We start from the raw sequence: 25513 nt of genomic DNA, 5'->3' as shown, positions 1-25513 counted from the left end.
TCATCATGGGACATCACTGTTCATATGTGGGTGTTTCAAAAGTAGTCAACATGTTCACCCTGTGAATGCCTCTGTTTTGGTAGCAACGCTACATTGTCTCCTTTGGTCTTATCAATACAATCAAAAATCCTGATTCATCAGCAACATTCTTTTTCTGAAAGAAAAAAAACAGTATGTGCTCTGTGTTTGATATGTGGCTGAGCACATACCAATGTGAAGCAAGTCAGGCACAAGTACATGGCCAAGTCCATTCATAGAACACACATCCAGTCAAGATAATACCATAGAAGTCAAGTCGAGTCAGTTTTATTTGTATAGCCCAAAATCACAAATTTGCCTGAGGGGGCTTTAAAAATGATTTATTCCAAATGAAAATGGCAGAGAGGGAGCAGGTATATAAGGCAGCATTGACATACATGTTTTAATATAAATTACTTTATAAACCAGAGCACATTAACTGGGCGTCTTGGATAGCAGCAGGTTATCACAACATTTTTTGAGGGAGTAGCTCTGGTGGATGAGCCATCCTGGAATGTCAACAGAGAAAGTGATTCAAAGAATGAAATGTGTTTCTTTATCTGATGGATTAGTCTCTGAACACACAGCTTCATGGCTTTTGTTGTACATTTATTTTGCTGTAGTTGAAGTTTTCTTATCCTGGCACGTAGTCTGATGGACCTTTTCTAGGTCTTCACAGCTTGACCTTCCCAGCCAATGGACTGCTGGGGTAAAGTGTTGAGAAGCGGCCGAGGGTCCAGACTGTGAAGACATTTCTGTAGGAGGTGTAGCTGATAGCACAGCTCTTGTTGAACACACCCGCAATATTCTCCTGAGGAGGGGGAGCACAGAACATCACATATCAAAGCTCACATATATTTTATATAGGGCTGTAAAAGTTAACGCGATAATAACGCATTAACATAAATTTGTTTTAATGCCACTAATTTCTTTAACGCATTAACGCGACTTGCGGTTTTAGAGGCTGTAGCGGGCTCAGTTTTAAAGCTAGAGTGAAGATACTGGCTTCATATGAAACCAGAAAACATAAAGAATCCATCGATATAAACCATATCATACTAGAGAAGGAGGCTAAATAACACTCTAAATTTTGGCGAGGAAAAACTGGCATGGTGATTTTTCAAAGGGGTCCCCTTGACCTCTGACCTCAAGATATGTGAATGTAAATGGGTTCTATGGGTACCCACGAGTCTCCCCTTTACAGACGTGCCCACTTTATGATAATCACATGCAGTTTGGGGGCAAGTCATAGTCAAGTCAGCACACTGACACACTGACAGCTGTTGTTGCCTGTTGGGCTGCAGTTTGCCATGTTATGATTTGAGCATATTTTTAGGCTAAATGCAGTACCTGTGAGGGTTTCTGGACAATATTTGTCATTGTTTTGTGTTGTTAATTGATTTCTAGTAATAAATATATACATACATTTGCATAAAGCAGCATATTTGCCCACTCCCATGTTGATAAGAGTATTAAATACTTGACAAATCTCCCTTTAAGGTACATTTTGAATAGATGAAAAAAAATTTAGATTAATTTGTAATTAATGACAATTAACTATGGACAATCGTGGGATTATTCGCGATTAAATATTTCAATCAATTGTCAGCCCCTAATTTTATACTGTCAGATTAATACATTATTAGTTGTAAGATTGGCGGCGTGAGCTAAGTATAATTAGAGTATAGGACACATAATTAATAAGACATATGGGACTCACCTGTGGCCAGTCTCCGTTGGGCAGCTGGTTGTTAATCAGCAGCTGCACTCCTCTCTCAATGGCCCGCCTGTCAGGATGCCTGGTTATGCACACAAGAGATTCAATTTCATTCATTTTATTTGGATTCAGTTCAATTCAATTTGATTAGATTCGATTTACTGTCAACAACTGGAGGCTCCTGTTGTGGACAGGTGAATAAACTGTACAGACAAATTAAACAGCACAGCGTGCATGCAATCAAAGGCAACAGCAAATACATAAATAACATAAATACATGACACACAATTCAAATCAACAGTGGAGCTTTACTCTGGCCTAGACCAACCCATAACCTATGCAAATTTGCCAAACCTGATTCCATCATATCCAGTTGCATTGTGATCCAGCGTAAACACCAAGCCTTTGAGTTGAGCACTGCCTTACCTGACAGCCATGAGGCCTAACAAAGCCCAGCAGGTGTTGTGGATCTGAGCGCTGCTGCTCTGGACGTAGCGCCGCTGCTCGCACGACTCAAAGTCTTCCCCCCAGCCTCCGTCTGGCATCTGCCAGTCCAGCAGGAACTGACAAGCTTTCTGCACCTCCACACACACATCCCTGGTAACAGAGGAAGAGCAGTGTAATTAGGTATATAGGCTAGGAGTTCATGGACGTCCTGTGTGGCTTGGCACGTTAAAGGGGAACTACACTCATTTTCAAAATTCATACATTCCTATGGTCTAAGTCAGTTCAAAATTATTAGTAAACATGAACAACTCTCTCCCAAATCCAAATTGGATTTCATAGAGTATGAAGCTATGTAAACAAAGCAAGGAGACACTCGGATTACAACACACACAGAGGGAGAGTGACTTCATCCTCTGCTCAGAAAGACATTACTCCTTTATATCTTTACATAGCAAATAGTTGCTTGCTGCTATATTAATGCTCTGAATATCAAATTTAGCACCTTTAACATTCCACTCCGGTTTACTTCCATTCTATACGAGGTGAAAAAGGTGAAAAAACTTTTGCTTCCACAAGCAAAGCAAATTTGCATTTTCGAATTCACGTGGAGTTCAACTTCGGTGAACTTTCAGGCAAATATCGCCTCCGCAGGCGATGGTCACTCGTCTAAATTTGTGTATGTGTGACCGTGGTATAAAAAAAGAAGTGGCTGCCGGGACACAGGCGTTCTCATTTTACAGCCAAATAGTACATTACAAGATGTTTCTGAAAACATTGGAGGCGGGAAATAGGCATTATAGTAACAGAATATCGATTCATATTTGATCAGCGCTGCCTAGATTGACCGTTTGGTCAGAGTTTGAGAGTGATCAAAAATTATATTCATGGTTCAGTGTAAAACTTCAGTGATCAGTGTCTGGAACTCTTACTCATCCTTGTAGACGTGACCCATACAAGCAAAGGCTTCAAGGCCAAACCATATTCCATATGTGAAGCACACTCCCCAGGACCTGAGCATGAGCACAAAAAGGATTATTTTCTATTAAACATGAACTGTCTATTGGGTAAGATATCAGGTAGTGAAATAAAAAGGGTAGTCTCACCCTTCCCAGGATCCGTCAGGCCTCTGCACTTTCTTGCAGTACTCCAATCCATTTCTTAGAGTGGAACTGAAGAAGAAATCAACAAACACATAAACAGAAAACCTCTGCCTCTTTCCCTCTGAACTTCAGTAAGAACTGAGAAATTATTCAGGTAAGAATGTCTTTGTGAGTCAGTGCTTTTTTTTCTTTTGCTTTTTTTGTGGATCTCTCTGTCATCATTTCTGTTTAAAACAAGTTCAGACATAAGTTATGAAACAAAAACAGAATGAGGGCTGTTCAGAATGGGCAAAGGGGCAATGGAATACACCTCAGACAGCCAGCCCGCTCCCCAGGGCTAGGAGGCAGCTAAAGGACAACATACACACACTAGAACCTTATACAAGTCTTGTCAAGTATCACCTGTTCTCTAATCTTGTTTAACTAAATAAAAAAAAAGAAGAAACAAAAACAGAATGGCAACACATATGATTTTAATACTTGCAGTTAAAGCCATCTTAGTTTGAAGTTAGCTTTGTCGAGGGTTATGTGTGTTTCATTGCAGTCATGGGTAGTGTACCTTATCTCCTCAGCACGGTGTTCAGGGAAGGCCTTCTGGAAGTGCCTCAGAGCCTGCATTACTGCTGAGGTACACTCCACATAGGTATAATCTATCATGATGTCACCTGTGAGAGTGAGAGTGAGAGTGAGAGTGAGAGTGAGAGTGAGAGTGAGAGAGAGAGAGAGAGAAAGAGAGCACACATAGTCTTACTAATAAACATCACATTTCACAACAAACTGTATCCTCTTTTTAACAGGGAAACATGCCAATCTCTGATACTGAAAAGTGCGTAATATTGCAACATATCCAAAGTGTCATGGGAAAAGCTTTCCAGCCTTTAAATGTTGAAAGGAAACAGAAATGTCACATTTATTTTTGTCTCTTTCTGTTTCCCTTTTTCACATCTGCATATTTGCAGGTTGAGTAAAGCTGGCAGCACTGAGCAGTGAACTGAGCTCCTTTACAAGGGCTGCAAGTTCCTCATGTGCCAACTTGCATCATGCTGTTATTATGATATATCTGTGATTCCAAGAAATCAATTCAGTGACCTTCGGTCAGGTCATGCTTTTTTGTTAATTGTTAGCCATGGACTTATAATTATATATAATCTCCACAATTTTGTATAATAACACACAGTAGATTGAAAGTTATATTTTAAGACTGAACATATCTGGCAGTGAAGTGCATTGAATGGATACTGACAGTTAGCAACAGACCTACCAAACACCTCGGAGGGGTTGAGCAGCTCCAGGAGTCTCCCTCCTCTCTTAGTTTCATATGTAGCAAACCCATCGTCAGAGTTCCTCATGCTCAACAGCTACAAGGAGACAATAGACACATGGTGAAGGAGCTGTAATACTGAAAGACTACATGTGTTCCAGAAGGACTGTGGTCTCAGTTTGGACGGCAGTCTGATTTTGGTCTGTGTACGGATTAAACAAACAGGATACGACATATTAATTAATTGGCTTTAGAGGCGCTGGTAGGCCGATTTTGCTACCTTTGGACAGAGCCAAGCTAGCGGTTTCTCCCTGTTTCTAAGTCTTTGTGCTAAGCTAAGCTAACATCCGGCTGTAGCTTCACATTTACGGGCAGATATGAGAGTGGTATCAATCATCTCGAGTAACTCTCTGGAAGAAAGTGAATACGCATATTTCCCAAAATATCAAACTATTCCTTTAAAATAATGTTATCAAAATATAACTTCTGGAGCTTTTCATAAAAGCAGAATTTTGGAAAAGATGACTGGTATATTTCTGTGCTTACACTACCAAAAATTACTTTAGCTCATGGAGTAACTATGAAACTTCATAAAAGGTAAATTAGTCCATCCATCCATCCATTTTCTTCCGCTTATCCGAGGCCGGGTCGCGGGGGCAGCAGGCTTAGCAGGGAATTCCAGACATCCCTCTCCCCAGCAACGTTTTCCAGCTCTTCCTGGGGGACCCCGTGGCGTTCCCAGGACAGACGAGATATATAATCTCTCCAGCGTGTTCTGGTTCTACCCCGGGGCCTCTTACCAGTTGGCCGTGCCCGGTAAACCTCTAAAGGGAGGCGTCCAGAAGGATCCTGATCAGACGAACCACCTAAGCTGGCCCCTTTTGACGCAAAGGAGCAGTGTCTCTACTCCGAGCTCCCTCCGGATGTCTGAGCCCCTCACCCTATCTCTAAGGCTGAGCCCAGCCACCCTACGAAGGAAACTCATTTCTGCCGCTTGTATCGGCAATCTCATTCATTCGGTCACCCTATCCAAAGCTCATGACCATAGGCGAGGGTTGGAACATAGATGTACTGGTAAATAGAGAGCTTTGCCTTCCGACTCAGCTCCCTCTTCACCAGTACGGTCCGGTACAGTGGCCGCATACCTGCTGACACCGCACCGAACCGCCTGTCCATCTCCTGCTCCATTTTTCCCTCACTCATAAACCCAGAGATACTTAAACTCCCTCGCTTGGGGCAAAGACTCTCTCCCAACCCGGAGGGAGCAATCTGACATTTTCCGGCAGAGAACCATGGCCTCAGACTTGGAGGTACTGACTCTCACCCCGACTGCAACCCGCCCCAGTGTGTGCTGAAGTAAATTAGTCTTCCAGTCATTTATTCAATGCAGACTCACCACATTGACAGCATCATACAGGTGCTCTTTGGTGACAGGCTGGCCGATGGAGGGACAGAGCTCCTGCAGCAGCATCACTGACTTCAGGCCCTCTGCTGTGCAGTCAGCCACGATCCAACCACAGTCACGGGTACTGAAGGGGAAGCCTCCCTGACAAAAAAGAACGCAGGGTGTATGCACATACACATGCAGGTCAACAGGCTAAGAAATGTACTTTTCTCAGAGGCCATTTTTGCCTTCCTTTACAAAGTGGCTCTTGTGTGATATAAATTGTACCTTGTTCATCTGTCTGTAGTACTTGTGGTACTCAGAAGGATTCTCAGGTATCTGTTAGAGTGGAAAAACTAGTCAGGTATAAGAAATCACTTCTATGAAAGCAGTTCATATTACACTGTCTTGATCTTTAGCACACCTGAATGTCTTTGGTAGTGAAAAACACAAGCTTAAGTAATCACTGCCAAACTCTTTATACCAGCAGAATATTAAAATGTGTTATACTCCTGCTGGATAATGAAAACCATGTAACTGAGATGTTGGGAGTACCTGTGTAATGGTGAGAAACTGATGGGCATCTCGGAGGCACTTGGCTAGACTGGAGTTATCTTGGGCTCCTGCCTGAAAGACCCCAACAAACAATTACACACACACACACACACACAGAGGGAGAGCGACTTCATTCTCTGCTCAGGTAGACATTAAACACCTACATCTCTACATAGCAAATAGTTGTTTGCTGCTACATTAATGCTCTAAATATCAAATTTACCACCTTTAAATGACTTTTGTCATTGATGCTTTAACTGTGTGACAAGAAACATGTTCTCATTTAGCCTCACTCTCTCTGGAAAGTACCACATACATTGTAGGTCAGAAATCTGGGTGTTGTCCTCGTTTCTGAACGGGAGCCACTTCACCCACATAAACGTATCCAGAGTAAGAATCTTTTTGTCTCAGGCTGATGCAGAAACCCTTGTACATGCATACACAGCATCCCTTGTTGGTTGCTCTGCTCACTGATCTGCCTAAAAAGAATACGGATGGACTGCATGTAACACAAAATGCAGCTTGCATTGACAACACTGAAAACATTAGCAGCCATTTTTGCGTTACCTCAAGGAAAGCCTGTACAGCAAAACAAGTATCCCAGAGTTGAGATCCATTGGTCCCCTGCGCACAACAAAATAAAGGACAAAGTGGTCAAAAACCGAAACTCTTACTGCAGGACAAAATCAAAGTATGGGACCAGCAAGTAGGATAAAAGAATGTAATTGGAAGGTGAAAAGTTGATTTAGTTTTATGGTAGTTTTAAGTCCGTCCATCTGTTTCCCGCCACTTATCTGCACCATAACAGGCTCCTTTCATTGCAAAAAAAGGATTGTTTCTACTCAGAGTTCCTTCTGGATATCTGAGCTCCTCAAACGTTTATAAACGACACCCTGATTGATTTAACTTTGTACCGCTTCAAAACTATTACTACATCTGTACAACAATGTACTGTCACACTCAATATACAAAAGGAGCAGAGAACAAGTTCTCACCTGCATTTTCATGCCATCTAATCCCAACCTGGAACACAGAGAACTTACTGTTAGTTTATCTTTGGTTCAGGATCTATTACCACTGAATGACCAGTTTTCAACATTTACACATTATTTATTGGAATACATCCAATATAACACCTAATGCTGATCAGTGATGGAACAGAAGCTTGCTTTGTTTTGTAATTAAGTTTGTTAGAGACCGGCTGACTGACCAGAGGTAGTCTGGGATCCTGGACACATGCTCCTGAAAGACCGGAGAGGAGGGACCGTCCACATACCAGCGAACCAGCATGTTGATAGTCTTGGAGATCTGAGGAGGAAGGCCAATACTTCATGTTCACACCCTCTACTTCTTTTACAGACTCAGTTTAAATAGGGTGATCTGAAAACCTTTTGGCATAAGTTGCAGTGTTTTTCATCCTGCATCAAGCATGGACATATCCAATACTATTCAATCTGTGTTGTTGTGTTTTTGTTTTTGTATATCTGTATTTTTTTGTATCTGCGTATACACTACCGGTCCAATGCTGATACACTTAGTGAAGCGGTCGTCAGCCTGGATGTGTTCATACAGCTCTTTGACAGCCTTTCCTCTCAGTGTTGTGCTGTGGTGGGCTTCGTATACATTCAGCATCGCTGCAGGGCAACAGGAACAGACTCACAAGGTTAGGGGGGTGATTTACAGTGCAACTTTTAGGGAAATTCCAATGAAAAACACATTCTATCATTGCAAAACTAACCCTGTTGCCAGGGATACGCCTAATGTTTTTTTTCCGTGTATTATGTCTCACTCGAGTGCACCCTAGTGTCAACACCTTTATGGTCAAAAATGTTGAATCAGTTACAAACTGTTGTTGTAATGACATAAGACATTTCTTGTGACTGGTCAATATGCGCTGCCTGTTTTACAGCAACATGCTTCTGGTAGTGGTTTATCATCATGGTGCCCAGTGTGTTGTGCATACTTACTGTAGGCAACGGTGAGCAGAGTGCTGTGAGGTGTGTACATGTCGCATGCTGCCACATTGTTCCTCTGGGCAGGCCAGTCAATGGTGGCATAGTCCTGGACATAAAGCTCCTAGGAAACAATCACCAAGACAACATTCTGTTATGCACACGTATAAGCATAGCACGTATGTGGGTGTTTATCTTACATCTAAAGGTGGTTCCTATCTCATTTCAGTCCAAGCTTGTCAAAATAAAGGGCTGCTCCCTCTGCATAGTTTAAAGGTGGATCACAGAAAAGGATGCCCAAAACGTACTGCATTCTCAGGTAGCAGATTCTTCCAGTAGAAAAAAACTTTAGATTTGAACTCAAAAGAAGTATTATGACTGAAGAAAGACACTTTTGCACTATAACTCCAAGCATTTGACAGGAACAAGCTGCCATTTACTGTTAATAGCACTGAAACAATTAGTTGATTAATAAATTCTTGAATAACTTAACCAACAGGAAATTAATTGGCAACACTTTTGCTAATTGATTAAACATTTAAGTCTTTTATAGAGCAAAAATGCCAAACATTTGCTGCTTTTCTCTGTTTTATATCATTGTAAGTCTAACATCTTTGGGTATTGGGCTACTTGTTGGACGATGGAAAGCACACCAAAGGCTCTCCTCTAACTGTGTTAAAATTCTGGGTTTATCACGCCCCCTTGTGGGATGAGATGGTTTCGGCACCTGTCTGAGGCTGAGGACCAGGGAGTCTTCCTCTGCAGCCAGTCTGACAGCATAACAGTAGCTCATGGGGAGGTAGACCTGGCGACAGTGACACCACAGGGTAGAGGGGTGGGCTGGCATCCAAGTGGGGAACAGCCTGGAACAGATAAAAAATACAACCATCATCCCTTAATTGATACAGAGGAAAAAATAATTTCCCTTATTTATGGACCTGTGGCAATTTATTTAAATTTCAATTCACTGTTCTAACACCTGATGTCTGGTCTTTGCCATGAAAAATCTTCTGTTGCAAAAAGGCAGTGATACCATTTATATTTCCAGCTGCATCAACAGCAGCTTGCGAGGAAGACAGAGTAAAAACTGGACAGTCAGCATAAATAAGCTAAAATGGTTCATAGTGTGCACATCTAAACCCAGTTGAACAAACCAGACCTGCCAACAAATTTTATCAGACTTTATGGAATTACTTTATATCGTACTTAAAAAATGATTTACTCTATCGATGGAGATCGATCAACAACACGAAAAATGTGTTTAGCCCACCGTCTAAAATGATTACATTACAGCTCGTTTAGCGGCTGACGGCTGCACAGCGTACTCAATACTAGTCCACATTCAATAAGTGTTGTCCCCATTATTCAACTAGAGACAAAAACATTGGAAAATAAGGTCCAGGTTGAAAAATACCAAAGTTATCCTTTAATGTGGGGGTAGGCAGAATGTTTTTGGCGTCATTGGGCAAAAATTCCATAATAATTATATAATAATAATAATAATAATTTTTATCTTGAGCTCTTGGGTTTTAGATAAGATTATTATTTGCACATATCCCTACTCAACAGTCTTAAACCTGCAGTAGGCAGAATGTTTTTGGCATCATTGGGCAAAAATTCCATAATAACCTTTCAGCATATTGTAATTCAAGTGTTCTGAGAGATCGGAGTTCGCGAGTGATTGACAGCCGGCTCTCAGAGACGGTAGGCTCCAGATCAGGTCTGATTGTCTGTTTTCCTCCGGTCAGTGAAATCCTGCAGATGCCATTAGGGGCACCGGAGGGCACCGGAGGGCACCGGAGGGCACCGGTGGCCCATGATTTTTTTTCAGATAACCTGTCTCATACACTACTGTCAGGATATAGTAACCGTTTTATAAAAAATTGGAAAATGTTTTTATCATATTTGCTCCATTTCTACCCACTGCAGCTTTAAGGCATGACTGATGATAGAAGGGGACATAATGGAATGTTAGAACTTACCACATCTCTGGCAGCAGTGTGTTCATTCCCTCCCAACTGTAGACATTTAAAATGGCCAACCAGAATTTACCCCATGAGGGAATCCCCACAGCACCACCTGTACAAAATATAAAAACACAGAATGCTTCAGTATAAAGCTGATATCATAAATAATTGACATGGTTATTACTCTTAGCATGGACTATAGCTATAGGCCTTTACTAAACACAAAGCAGTAACATATTCCCTATTAAAAAGAAAATGTGTTTTTCACATTTGGACATTTTTGGGATAGCAGTACATTTGTATACCTGCGTTATCAGTACAGACAGATGATCAGTAATCAGTGCTGACTATATTACTGTGTGTGACTGACTGCATAATAAAAATAATAACTGACATTGCATTTTTAGGAACCATTTGAACTTATTCCTTCCCACCTTTGCTGTGCAGGTTGTTCCTGGCTCGAACCATATCTGGATCATCAGGCTCTACTCCCAGGATCCTTAATGAGATGTAACTCAGCGCTGTGCCAAAGACGGTAGACTTATCTTCAATATGTCTGAAGAAAAACAAAACACATCCACATCCTGCCATAAGCAATATTTCAGACAGTCTGACACAGTCTGTATGTTTTTAGATGTTTCTCCTGTATTTAGCTTGTAGTGGCAAGAATGAATGGACACTTCTAGTAATCACTACACCAGTCTTTTTCCTGTAGCAGTTTAATAACAGCTATATGTAGATGCTTGTATCACAACATTACATTTCACTATAAACACTGACCCTTTAATTTCTGGAATAAGATGACAAAATTATGGACATTTTTCCACTTTTGGAGGTCAGCTTTGCTGAAACAGTACTAGGCAAAACACATGTCTACAACTTTTACTTGTACCTTACATGTGACTTCATCTTACAGTAGAAGCGCATTAGTGATATGGCATGCGTGGATATCATAAGACAAAAAAAGTGTGCTGTTGACTTACAGACCCCAGCCTCCATCTGGCAGCTGCACGGAGCGCAGGTACCTCACCATCTCTTTCTTCCAGGATTCGGCCAGAGGGATCTTAGCCACATGACATGTGATCAGGAGACCTGAAGCACAGAAATGGACACCAATATAGTGACAGACAGACACACAAGCACATGCACAAAAACACTGGTGTCATGAAATCGTCTGCTGCATTCTGTTTAGTGTTACAGCTCCACCTGCACATCCTGTTTTCACTATCATCTGTCATGTACGGAAGCCCTGAGAAGCAAGTAAGAAAAGTAATTCTGGTGATCATCTTTCTATGTCTGATCTAAATTGTTTTCTCTCCTGTGTTTATGACTTAAAAACAGGGAAAAAAAAGGTTTTGCCAGGATAATCTTTCTCAGTTCCTTAAAATAAAAAAATAATCCGTGAAACAGGTGGGAAAAAAAGTTTTGGCAGGTGAAGTGTTTGTTGTTGTAATACTCATTTTGGCCACATGAGGCTAAAGTGCACCACTACCCCATGTTCTAAATACTAAAAGCATCCATGTTTTCTTCCAGGTGATTTAAGGTTCTCCGTGCACTCTAAACATGAAGGTACATATATTGCGTGTTAGCAAGTTATGTAACATTACTGTCATGTCTTTCTTTTGGCTAGAAATGATTTCCCAGGAAAAACCGACCATCATTCTTCACATTTTAAGCAGTCTAAAGGCTGATAGAGGAAACCTAGAAAGTCTCAAAAAGTCAAATTTTTTAGGTTATGTTACAACCTGTTCACATATTGGCAATACAAAATTTGTTATACATGAATAAACTTAGATACAGTCCCGTTAAATCAAACTTATCTATTACAGGGAAGGACAAAATGCTGCAGATTACAGGTGTCAAATATAACGACATGGAGGAGAATGAATTTGCCTACCTGGGAGCAGGAAGAGAGGTCCGCCGTAGTCCCCTGCCCAGTGACCGTCCTCGGCCTGGAGGTGGCTGTAGAAGTGCATACCTTTCAGAGATGCATCTACAGCCGTGTGGGCAGCTGATGAGTCAGACACAAACTTACTCTGTGGAGAGAACAGGTGATTAGAAATGAACTCCAAACAAGTGCCATACATTTCAGGAGTCTACCAGACACTTTCGGATAACCGAAAGTGTCTGGTAGACTCCTGAAATTAACAGAAACAGCAGGAACACTTTACTCTCACTGTATAATACCATTGTTTAGTGTGTCTGTTTTATACTGTTGTTCAAACTGTCCAGAGAGAATTACACAGTCAACTCAAATGAACCCAGACTGCAATGAAAAAAGTAGTGAATAAGGACGAAAACAAACCAAACATTATATATTATTCAAAGCCTACCGTGTCCAAGCCTAGAGAATGGGCTTCCAGCATAGTCTGCTCTCTGTCTGGGGTGTCCTGACCTTCCACATAGCGCCAGGTCTGCCTGCCCTCCACATTAGTCAGCCTCCAGCGGCTCAGGTCTGTGGCTGGCTCTGTCCTGTACGGCCCCCCTCGCCTCCGCAGGTGCCTACAAGAACAGCAAATATTTTAATGTTAGATCATCTGATTATATGCAAGCTACTATAAAGTCTCACCAAAAATAAATATTTACTCAGCCGGTCAACAGTGAAACCAATAATTCAGTCGATAATACAGGTGATGTTATTTTTGTCTGTTTTCAAAACCCTATACTCATCTTAAATGTGACACAATCAAAAACAGTGTCTACTTTATTTAAAGGCAGCATTTCCTCCCTGTCAGACCAAGTTTGAACTCTACACTACAACCTGGCTATTCATTCAAAACCTATACAGTACATTGCGACCTAATAACACTGTACCTTTGTGAAGCTTACAGTGTATCATCTTTGCATGTAAACTATTAATTAGAATTCAATACAGGGGTTTTGAGAATTAATACAGTATCACAAAACACAATATTGCAATACTCAATATTTTTCGTTCACCCCTAGTAAACACTGAGTCAGTGGTAACAGACAGTAGAAATACGGATCATGTAACCTTAATCCCTGACTATTTTTAATTTAGGAATTGCTTTTTAAAACTAATATTTCTTAATATAAGGAAAACCTATCTGCCATGGTGGCAGGTGACCTGAAGGTTTTACCTGCCACCTGTATAGCAACTGTGGTCACGTTACAGTTATAGACAGTTGAATTTGAATTTGAATATAGTTATGACTTGTGTTGGAGGACAAAGTTAGACAACATGATGACAGAAACATAGCTAATTAGCGGTTACTCCCGTCGCTTTCACGTCATTATTTCGGATGAAAAACGCTGAAAACAAGTCGTTTTGGCGACATTATCCATTAAATAAAACAAAACTACTTGTACTTACGTTCCTTCAGTCATATTAGTGTTTGACAGATACAGAGATGAATCCTCCGATGGACCATATGAAACTTCTCTTCAGGTGCTCTGAAAGCTCCGCCCCCTTCTACTCTGTTCACGGGAGTTGTAGTGTTTTGAAGAGAGTAACGGTTACTGTTCAGTACAGTTCACACTTCATTTCCCATCGGACCCCGCGGTGCCGTCCGAGGAGCGCTCTTCATGGAGAGACATGAGCAGAGACTCGGCTGTCCAATCACAAACCGGCTGGGCGGAGAAATGGACGGGTCTGCCCGCGAGGTCCTCCAATCAGAGCGCTCCTTTGACAAATACTACACATGGGCTCACACTGATTAAGATGAGCCAATGTCAATTATCTGTTGAAATGTCCACATTATTTCTGATTAGGACTTTACTTTGTTAATATATCTGTTGTTCCTTTTCGTTTGTGTCTGTTTTTAATCTTTGTCATCATGTTGTCTAACTTTGTCCTCCAACACAAGTCATTTAATATTTCACACGTTAGGTAGTGACTGTATGAATTAACTATAAAGACGTTTATTTGCCCCTATGAATACAAATTTGATTTGAAGATATAGTGTGTGTGTATGTCTGTGTGTGTGTGTGTGTGTGTGTGTGTGTGTGTGTGTGTGTGTGTTTGTGTGTGTGTGTGTATATATATATATATATATGATAATCCTGTATGCATTAAATTATAACTATTTGCATTAGTTGATTTGGATACAATTTTAAGTATTTTTAAGTTTGCAGATAAAATGAGGTGATTTCTTTTGCACACTTTTTCAGAAGTTATGAAGTGTCTGTCCATTATTGATATAAAGACTTTTAAATCTGTATATTTTTATACAACCTCTGGAAACTGGTTTGCATCAAAATATGAATATGTTAATAACTAATGACTACATATTTTTGAATTAAATAATTGACTACATATTGCACATCTTATTTTAAACATATATCTAATATGCATGTATGTTTACATACATTACATTATATATGTGCAAAACAAATATGTTTGCCACATATTCACACTTAAAGTTCTCCATATATGTGGAAAATAAATAATGGGTCTAGTATATGCACATTTATGTCACCTTATATGAGAGACTTCAGATATGCTCGCTGCATCTTTTCACATATAACTTTATCTGAATCTCAAACATGTCCATATGTGTTAAGTTATATGTACCAGTATTTAATGTAAATTAAATTAATAAATGAATATTTAATAAATGGCCATATATCAGATTTTGTATGGGATATAAACCAACCAGACAACCAGATAACTGTTTACAATACAACAGCAATACAACAGCTGGCTATTGCGTTAGTTTAACTTGGTAATAATTTCAGATTACAATATACTGTTACTTTGATTTTAGCTTACAGTTGGCAGCTTAGTTCTATCTTAATATGTAAATAAAGATGTGTAAATAAAAGGGTTAAGATATTTTCTTTGTGTCAGATGTTGCAGGAGTTTCTGCAGAGGCAAATGATGCGCATCACAAGACATAAATCCAACAATATATATTCAAATATTCAAATTCAAATAATCTTTATTGTCATGAATGTTCAGATTACATTATTGCCAAAGCGAAATACATATATTAATATATTAATGAATAATTACATTTCACAAGAAATAATCACAAAATAATCGCAATCACAATATACCAAATACATTTTAAATATACATTCTTTTACAGATGTAGTCAATCAGAAACATGTTCAGAGCTTGTAGCACCTCTTATTGTATTGCAACAATCAACATATTTTGCAGCTAATATTGCACATTGATTTTTCTCCTCACATAAGTATGGTATTTTCTGAGTATCGAGGAGATGGATGAACTCAGGATTATTTATTTTTTCAAAGAAAACATCTCTCACATTCTAATATTTTTCACAGCACAGTAAGAAGTGAGATTATATCTCCACCTCTCTTGTTTATAACTATATATCTATATTAACTTCCTATCATCTCACTCACGCACACGCACGCGCATCAGACGTGACGTTTTACCGAGGTGACGTAAGAGCCGCAGGCCTTAACGAATCCTCATTCACACTTGGACTTGACTCAAGTTGACCTGTGAAACCTTTTCTGCTGGAAAGTTGAAATCTAACTGATAACTGATCACCTGGAAAACATCTTCTTCTGGACTGAACATCTTCTGAGGAAGCACCTGTTGGATAACTGATCTGAAGAAACAGCTAAAGGTAAAATCTCCAAGGAGACTAATAACCTGCTGAGACATGTCTTCTTCTGCTGTGGAGCAGCTGACCAGGTTCTCACCTGACTCTGCAGGTAAGACACCTGTTAATGCCAAATGTGATTATTAATGTCCCTTAAATCCATTAAAACTGTACAAGAGTAGCTAATAAATTAATGTGAATTTAAAGATACATAATTGATATAATGTTTGTCGGCCTGTTAGGAAAACAGTTTTTGGTGAAACTCAATGTTTCCTGGGTGTAAAACAATATAGTGTAAGAATGTCCTGAGTGTGTTAACATCTGTGAAGTGATCTTTAAACACTGTTTATTATTGTTTGAGGCACTTTTTCCAAATTTTGTTGAAAATTAAGGAAACAAAAATGGCGACTGGGCCATTTTTCGAATAATGCTAGAAAAATCAGTTTATCTCCATCACCAATCACCATGGAGACGATGGAACTATTAGGTAGCAGATGTCATGACGTCAGGACGCGCAGGTGTAAACACGCCAGGTCACGTTCCATCACGCTGCAGTTGAGATTGCTGCTTATTAACATGGATCCGGAGATGCTGTCCGGTCATTTTAAGTTCACATTTATCACATTTGTGAAACAAATTTTCAGATATTCCTCAAAATGACTTTGCGCATCCTGCTTCCAAGATGACGCCGCATGCTTTGATCATAAATTGGGATATAAATATTATAAATATAAGGGTGTTCCTGCAACTACGGTCACCTTTGACTCTCCCAAATTAAAAGAAGTAAATCATCCTCTATGGATATTAATTTTAACCTCCCGAGTATGGAATATGTATATAAACAGGTCCAGATTTTTTAATCTGTAACATGTTTATTTTTTATAGTTTTCATCACTTGTTGTTATACTAAATGTCCTTACCACAACATTACAATACGGTTCATTTTATATTATATATTATTTTGCTTTGTAATTTCTATAATATTTAAATTAATTTTCATCAATCTTTTGTTTATTATTGTAAATATTAATATAAAAACTTTTTTATTTTTTTTAAATAGAGGATTTCATGATTTTCTTTTCAAACAGTTTAGTAACCAAGATGCCTCCGCATGATTTGATCATAAATTGGGAGATAAATATAATACATACAGTATAAGGGTGTTTCTGCAACTATGGTCACTTTTGACTCTCCCAAATTAAAAGAAATGAATCAACCTCTATGAATTTTTAACCATCAGAGTATGGAATATATTTATATAAACCGGTCCACAAAATGACATATAGTGGTTACGTTTTTAATCTGTAACATGTTTATTATATATGGTTTTCATAACTTGTTCCTATACTAAATGTCCTTACCGCAACATTTTGCATTTTTAATTTCTATGATATTTTTAAGACATTTAAATAAATTTTCATCTAGCTTTGATATTAGATATTACATGATGATTACGTGAGAGCACATGCGGAGCCACTGATTAGCTACCTGTGTCGAGTCAAGATATATCAAGTATGAATGCATTATCAGATCACTCTCATCCTGTCACAATGTTTCAAATTACAGTAGCACAGGTGCACAATATTTGATATTACTTTTAGAGGCTCTGTGTTTGTTGGAGGCTTTTCTACAAAGTTGTAAATGCATCTGGTCAAAAAATGATTTAATTAGGCCTTTAAGCCTCCTGTTTAAGGCTGTCCTTTTTCTTCCTCAGGTGGCTTCTTCTGGCCTCTGAACAATGAGCACCCTGATGCTGAGAGGCCTCCCGATGACCTGGTACTGCCTGATCACCTGGACGAGGAAGACCAGGTGGGTGATGTGGAGGTAGGTGATGTGGACGGGCTTCAGGAAGCTGGTCTTGATGACCAGTTACCTCCTTATGAGGACTCTGAGCCCGATGTCCACAGTGATGGTGAGTTACCTCCTTATGAGGACTCTGAGCCCGATGTCCACAGTGATGGTGAGTTACCACCTTATGAGGACTCTGAGCCCGATGTCCACAGTGATGGTGAGTTACCTCCTTATGAGGACTCTGAGCCCGATGTCCACAGTGATGGTGAGTTACCTCCTTATGAGGACTCTGAGCCCGATGTCCACAGTGATGGTGAGTTACCTCCTTATGAGGACTCTGAGCTTGACGTCGATAGCGATGACGAGTTACTTGCTTATGAGGACTCTGAGCCCGATGTCTACAGTGATGGTGAGTTAACTCCTTATGAGGATTCTGAGCCCGTCGATAGTGATGACGAGTACTTTCGTGAGGAGGAGGACTCTGGGTTTGTGATTGAGCTCCCCGTAATGGATGTTGAGGCCAGGCACAAGCCAACACCCATACTAAGACCAAGGCCATGGGGCCGAGAAGATTCCTCTGATGAGGATCTCTCAGAGGCAGTGGTTCCTGCACCTTGCTTACCACCTAGCTGGGATCCGAGCTATGCTTCGGACCAGCTCAGAGAGGCAGCGGTTCCTGAATCGCCCTCAGCCTCTGGCCCCTGCTCCTTCAACTGGAGACGCTGGGAAGAGGAGCTTTTTCCTGAGGAACGCAGAGAGGCTGTGGTCCCTGGATCGCCCTCAGCTTCTGGCCTCGGCCCATTTTCTGGCCTCGGCTCCTCCATGAGGAGACGCCGTGAAGAAGGCGACGGGGCGGTGGTCGCTTCAAAGAGGCCCAGGTGGTCTTAGGAGAGCGACTCAGATTGATTCCATCGATGGATGGGCTCACAATCCTCCTGGAAGCATCGGAGCACTCACTGAATCATCACGTCACAGCATGACCAGTGGGTCCCATGGCAGCTTTTGCATCTGGCAGGGCTGGTGACACCCCAGGTAGCATCTTGCACTGGGACCGTTGGATTGACCCATTTCAACCCTGAGGGCTGGCCTTTGCGTCTGGCTGGGCCAGCAAAGCGCCATGTAGCCTTTGCATCTGGCAGGGCTGTCAACGCCCCAGGTAGCGTCTTGCACCGGTGTGCAACAAGTGCTACAAGGTTTGTAGTATCTCCTCATATTTGCACGGTGGATTGATCGACCTTTCTTTATCCTGAGGCGATGCCCCAGGAAGCCCTTGCGTCTGGCGGGGCTGTCGACACCCCGTGCATGTAGCCCTTGCGTCTGGCGGGGCGAGGAACCTTCAGCTCAGTCGGTGTTCAAATGAACACTATATTCCTTCACATAGCACCAGTGGCTCCTATCGGTTGGTCAGCTTGAACGTGTCATCACTGAAGACCGATACTAACCAATATGGACCAAAAAGGTATAGTAACTATATAAAATATATTATCAATAATATTCAATAATTCAAAGATTATTCGTCTTACTAACCATTTTGGTCTTACTTTACTCTTATCTTACTCTCGACCATCTGAGCTGCTGCTGTTCACTGTGGATGAAAAAAGTAAGAATGAGCTTGTGTTTAGTGGAGTCTAAAGTATAAAAACAGGGAAAGTAATATTATGTAACCCACCTACAAAAAGCATGCCACATCCTTTTGTTCAAACAATATCACTTATTTATTAATTAAAAGATAATCTGTCTGTTTTACTAACCATTATTGTGGTTCCCTCGTCACTACATGACGAAAAAGGTAAGTACGAGCTTCTGACATGTAAACAAAGTGACTGTCCCGTACTTATTCAATAATTCAAATATTGTTTTACTAACCATTCTTATCCCACTTTACTTTTATCCTACTCCACTACCTGAGCTGCTGCTGCTGTTCACCTGGACGAAAAAGGTGAGTACGAGCTTCTGCTTTGTAGACAAAGTGACCTATAGTCTAGAATATAAAAACAAGGGAAAGTAATATTATGTAACCTACTCGTATGCCACATCCATGTGTTCACACAATATCACTAATTTAGTAATTCAAAGATAATCTGTCTGTTTTACTAACCATTATTTATTGTTCCCTCTCTTACTCTACCACCTGAGCTGCTGCTGATCACCGTTGACGGAAAAGGTAAGGAAATAAATAAAGTTTAAATAGAAAATAAATAAAAAAACATACTTATTCAATAATCCAAATATTGTTTTACTAACTACATACTTTACTTTTATCCTATTCTACCATCTGAGCAGCTGCTGATCACTGTGGACGGAAAAGTTGAGTATAAGCTTCCGACTTAAAAAGAAACTCACTTTGAATAAGCTAAAATATAAAGACTGACAAAATAATATATGCTATTTGGTAAAACTGGTTCTCCATGTAATATCATTTATTAAATAAAATAAACATTGTTTGTGTTTTCCTTCTCTTACTCCACCTAATGAGCCACCCGCCTCCAGACCCAGACTCAGTGTTCCTGCAGTACATCCAGGGTTACCTTGACGACAAAGAAGCGATAATTACATCCGACCCACAGGATGAGCTGGAGGGCAGACAAGAGGTAACAATTCATGACAACATGAACAGACGTTTCCTGCTAGTATTAATATTACTCATTTAATAATTCAAAGATGATTCGTTTTACTCATTCTATTGTACTTTAAATCAGTTTTATTCATTTATTTTAGAGAGACTCAACTTTCCTCCATTACATCCAGGGTTACCTACACGGCTGCCATCAATCTGCCCGTCACCTCTCTCACTCTCCCGGCTCAGCCTGCCCACGCCGCTCTCCCTCATCCAGCCCGGTCTCCACTCCATCACCAGCCCCCCCCCTTGGATCCACCAGCCTCTAGTCTGTGCGCTGCGTTTGGGTCCACCTGTACCACACCACAACAGTAAGTATCTTAAGTAGGGCTGTCAATCGATTAAAACAGTTAATCGCAATTAATCACAAATTAATCGCACATTTTTTATCTGCTCAAAATGTACCTTAAAGGGAGATTTGTCAATTATTTAATACTCTCTCACAAGAGAGTGGACAAATATGCTGCTTTATACAAATAAAGTGGGCATGTCTGTAAAGGGGAGACTCGTGGGTACCGATAGAACCAACTTTCATTCACATATCTTGAGGTCAGAGGTCAAGGGACCCCTTTGAAAATGGCCATGACCTATTTTCCTCACCAAAATGTAGCGTTACTTTGAAGAGTTATTTAGCCTTCTTGCCGACAAGCTAGTATGATGGTTGGTACCAATGGATTCCTTAGGTTTTGTAGATTCATATGATACCAGTATCTTCTCTCTAGCTTTAACACTGAGCCCGCTACAACCTAAAAATTGCAAATTCGGTTAATGCGTTAAAGAAATTAGTGGCGTTAAAATGAATTTGCGTTAATGCGTTATTATCGCTGTAACTTTGACAGCCCTAATTTTAAGCATTAGAGACAAAGTGTTATCACATTCTGATATTTCTTATAGCTAACTTCTTTAAATGCATATTTCATTGCTCCAATAGTCAATGTAAAAGATGAAGCCTATGAATGTTTTCTAGACTAAAATAACTAACTAATAACTACACTTCACAGTCCATTAGTACACCTGAATTCTGGACAACATTCTTGCGTAATACAAAGAGCACAAACCTATTCATGTCTTGTTTTTGATCACCAAAGGGCAGTTTGTGTCTTTGGAAATCGTGGGTTCCCCTGAGGAGTGGATGTGAACCGAACCACACAAAGCCAGCATCCCAGCGGCCCACTGAACACACTTCGTCACCCTAATTTCTCAACTTCACTGGTTTGGCGTTGCAGTCAATAAAACACTCAAAACATCTAAATTGACAATTTGTATTTTGAGATTTATGTGAACTTCAGTGAGCTAATGTGAAGCGTTTTAAATGGTGAATCGGCTGCAGGTTAAAATGCTGCTAAAACTACTTTGCCTCTTTTCAACAAGCAAGTACACAGAGTCATCTGGATTACTTCGTAGAACACAGAGCAGATCTTTAATATACAGATGAAAGCATTCCCACATATCCATGAGTTGTGAGAAACCATCAGAGATCAGGGAAGTAAGAAGGTTAACACTTTGAAGGAATGGTAATAGGAAATTAATTTAAATATACATATGGTTTTTGATGCACTTAGAAAAATCTGTGTTTCATTAAGCAATTAAGCATAACTTTGGGTCTGAAACAAACAAATGATGCTTTCTCCACACATACAATAAAACAAAACGTCTATAGCCATGCTGGTGGTGAGGATGTAACGATTACTTTACACAGAAAATATTGGAAAGATGAAAAAATGGAGAAAAAACACTGCTATTCTTGGATACCACAAGGCAAAAACAAAAGTTTGGCCTGAAGGTGGCGTCAGAGGTATGCAATGTTACAAAAATCAAAGGTTTATACTCTGTAGGTGGCAATGTATCTCCATTTATCATCTAACTGTTGACAGAATGCTCTTAACATTCACCAGTCTAGTCTGTTTGCCAACGTTTCAATATTTAAAATGTGTTTTCAATCTAACTGTTGTGGGAGAAAAGAGGATATTTCAGAGGAAAGCAGGATGCTCAACGCTTCCTCCTGCAGTACAGAGTGTGTAAAAGGCCTTCAGAACACAACACACCAGAGGTCTTTCCCACTTACAAGTTTGCACCTCCTCGACTCCTTTCCTCACCTCTTCTCCTCACATCTTCGTCCCTCCCACGGGAGATGCGAGGAGAGGAGGCGAGGAGGAAACGCGAGGACAGAGGAGTTGCACTTTTTACTCCACTACATTTATCTGGCAGCTTTAGTCACTTTACAGATTCAGATTATTAAAACTAAATATAATCAACTAATAAATGATGATTAAGCCTGTTAGAAGTTTAGGAGAGGGATGGAACATCCACAAACACATGACATCATTAAGGGTTAAAATAGGGCTGTCAATCGATTAAAGTAGTTAATGACGATTAAACACACATCTTTTATCTGTTCAAAATGTACCTTAAAGGGAGATTTGCCAAGTATTTAATACTCTTATCAACATGGGAGTGGGTAAATATGCTGCTTTATGCAAATGTATGTATATATTTATTATTGGAAATCAATAAACAACACAAAACAATGACAGATATTGTCCAGAAACCCTCACAGGTACTGCATTTAGTATAACACATATGCTCAAATCATAACATGGCAAACTGCAGCCCAACAGGCAACAACAGCTCTCAGTGTGTCAGCGTGCTGACTTGACTATGACTTGCCCCAAACTGGCCTTAAGGTGTGCAATTTAAGGGACACCAACAACTAGTCCTATAGAACAAGTCTGTTGCCATGGTCACAGTCATCATCTCTGTTGTACCAGGTGTAAATGGGGCCTGAGGGTCAGCTTCATGACGTTTCTAGGACATGACAAATTCATGATTTTCAGTTAGTTTGAAGAAAAATATGGTTATTTCAGTTTGCATGCTGAGATTATTTGATAATATATATATATATATATATATACATATATATATATATATATATTTGGATCATTTCTTGTGTGAATGAACTTCATACTCAAGACAGAAGTAGTAGACAGTATTTAATGATGCCAACACAGTGTGGAATGAAACTCAACCTGACAAACTGGAATGATGAATCTCCGCCCATCACCTGACTCACCTGAGACAGGCCACGGCCTGTTGAAGGAGGCTGGGTCATGCGTCATCAACGCGTCATTTCTTTGGGTGCCACACATGTGCAGTAAAATCTGGTCTGTCCTCTACGAAATTGAGCCAATCGCATCGCACGACCGCAGCTTCAGTTACACTGTGCATGTGTCATAACCCAACCCCAAAGGTTGTTATTGTGCCTCACTGAGACGACACACACACACACACACACACACACACACACACACACACTGACTGAGAGACGGACGATAAGATTGACCAAACCCAGACTAAAACCACCACTTCCACTGAGAGAGGACATCTACAGGAGGGAATACTGGGAATACTGGAATACTACCACTTCAACCAGCTGCTGAATCCACAAACTGTACGAGAGTTTTACAAGAACAAAGACTCAGGGAACAGGGAGTGGCTGAGCCGTCTGCCTGTTGTGTTTTCAGCTTCACTCAGAGAGAAAAATGGAGAGAGACCAGAGTTCCTCAGAGGCTCTCTGCAGTCTGCACTCTGAGAAACTCAAACTCTTCTGTCGGGACGATCAGCAGCTGGTGTGTGACGTCTGCAGAGATTCAGAAAAACACACCAACCACAGATTCAAACCCATCGATGAAGCTGCACGACAACACAAGAAGGAACTTCAGGAAACTCTGGAGCCCTTAAAGGAGAAGTTAAAGGTTTTTGAAGAAGTTAAAGTGAAGTCTGATGAAACATCAGAACACCTGAAGGTCCAGGCCCGACGCACAGAGACGCAGATTAAGGAGCAGTTTAAGAAGCTTCACCAGTTTCTCGAAGAGGAAGAGGAAGCCAGGATGGCTGCACTGAGGGAGGAAGAGGAGCAGAAGAGTCAGATGATGAAGGAGAAGATGGAGGCTGTGAGCAGAGAGATAGCAGCTCTTTCAGACACAGTCAGAGCCACAGAGGACAAGCTGAGAGCTGAAGATGTCTCATTCCTGCTCAACTACAAGGCTGCAGTGGAAAGAGTCCAGCAGCGCCATCTGTTGGAGGATCCACAGCTGCTCTCAGGAGCTCTGATAGACCAGGCCAAACACCTGGGCAACCTCACCTTCAACATCTGGAACAAGATGAAGGACATGGTCTCCTACACTCCTCTGATTCTGGATCCAAACACTGCTGGTACAGAACTCATCCTGTCAGAAGATCTGACCAATGTGAGACGAGGAGAGGAACAGCAGCTTCCTGGTAATCCAGAGAGGATCAATTTCTCCTCTGTCCTGGGCTCTGAGGGCTTTGACTCAGGGACTCACAGCTGGGACATCGAGGTTGGAGACAACGCAGACTGGTCACTGGGTGTAGTACCAGAGTCTGCCCAGTGGGATGGAGTCACATTGTCCGGACAATGGACAATATGGTTCTTGGATGGTGACTACAGAGCAGTCTGCTCATCAGATGTCACTGATCTCGAAGTGCAGAGGAAGGTCCAGAGGATCAGAGTGAATCTGGACTGGAACGAAGGAAAGCTGTCGTTCTCTGATCCTGATACTAACACACACATACACACCTTCACACACACTTTCACTGAGAGGATGGTTCCATATATTACCACTGAGGATGAGCTCCCACTGAAGGTTTTACCAGTGAAGGTCTCTGTGACTGTAGGACAACAGACAAAAGATATTGAATTTTCTTCTCTGAGTCTTTGAGGAACATGTGACTGTGTTGTCCTGATGATGATGTTGGTTGTCATGGTGATGTGGATGACATCAACAGTAAAACTTTATATAATTGAAGCTGGACAGACTCTTGTGGGAGGCATCATTGCAGTCAGCAGAGTTCCTGTTTCTTTGTGCCTGGCTGCATGGATTATGGGTTCATTTAGTAACATGATAATGGTGGTCTTTGGTTTACCATTATTGATTATATCTTTAATGTGAAGTTCCTGTGTATTTGAACAGCAGGTTCAAACATTGATTTGTTTATTAATGTAAAGTATTAAAGAGATTTTATTTTACATCACCTGTTCACTGTAATTCATCAGTAGAAATGAGATTAAAGCTTCAACTGGAAAATTAAAGTGTCTCATGAAGCAGAAACTGATGGTGCTTTTATTTTTGACAACTTTAACACA

General features: G+C 40.6%; 2 protein-coding genes and 1 long non-coding RNA gene across 4 annotated transcripts; 1 reads left to right on the top strand and 2 right to left on the bottom strand.

Annotated features, from left to right (window-relative positions):
- Positions 1 to 290: 290 nt before the first annotated feature.
- Positions 291 to 13875, bottom strand: lss (lanosterol synthase (2,3-oxidosqualene-lanosterol cyclase)). The gene is made up of 22 exons (XM_074658385.1): positions 13736 to 13875; positions 12735 to 12903; positions 12299 to 12437; positions 11385 to 11493; positions 10836 to 10957; positions 10417 to 10513; positions 9162 to 9297; positions 8450 to 8558; positions 7998 to 8116; positions 7693 to 7790; positions 7478 to 7505; positions 7050 to 7106; positions 6483 to 6554; positions 6216 to 6266; positions 5940 to 6089; positions 4544 to 4640; positions 3842 to 3947; positions 3286 to 3351; positions 3112 to 3192; positions 2162 to 2332; positions 1739 to 1817; positions 291 to 829 (listed from the first exon to the last, which is right to left on the bottom strand). Exons 1-22 carry the CDS (start codon positions 13747 to 13749, stop codon positions 692 to 694), a joined length of 2208 nt encoding a protein of 735 aa, XP_074514486.1. The 5' UTR covers positions 13750 to 13875; the 3' UTR covers positions 291 to 691.
- Positions 13876 to 15308: 1433 nt separating this feature from the next.
- LOC141782238 (uncharacterized) lies at positions 15309 to 21618 on the top strand. 2 transcript variants are annotated; one of them, XR_012597083.1, is made up of 4 exons: positions 16010 to 16053; positions 17656 to 17750; positions 19114 to 20660; positions 21438 to 21618. XR_012597083.1 is itself a non-coding variant. In XM_074658355.1 (2 exons), the coding sequence occupies exons 1-2, from the start codon at positions 16002 to 16004 to the stop codon at positions 18618 to 18620; spliced, it is 1017 nt and encodes a 338-aa protein (XP_074514456.1). In that variant the 5' UTR covers positions 15309 to 16001. The 2 variants fall into 2 exon arrangements, 1 of the variants encoding a protein (XP_074514456.1); XM_074658355.1 differs by lacking the exons at positions 19114 to 20660; positions 21438 to 21618 and having other exon boundaries at positions 15309 to 16053; positions 17656 to 18620.
- Positions 18733 to 19877, bottom strand: LOC141782239 (uncharacterized). The gene is made up of 2 exons (XR_012597084.1): positions 19756 to 19877; positions 18733 to 19401 (listed from the first exon to the last, which is right to left on the bottom strand). It is a non-coding gene; the product is annotated as an uncharacterized LOC141782239 (long non-coding RNA).
- Positions 21619 to 25513: the final 3895 nt, after the last annotated feature.

This window comes from Sebastes fasciatus, chromosome 14 (assembly GCF_043250625.1).
Source record: "Sebastes fasciatus isolate fSebFas1 chromosome 14, fSebFas1.pri, whole genome shotgun sequence".
NCBI classification, from domain to species: domain Eukaryota; kingdom Metazoa; phylum Chordata; class Actinopteri; order Perciformes; family Sebastidae; genus Sebastes; species Sebastes fasciatus.
Note: the sequence above shows the minus strand (reverse complement) of the source record. Positions and strands in the feature narration are given on the sequence as shown.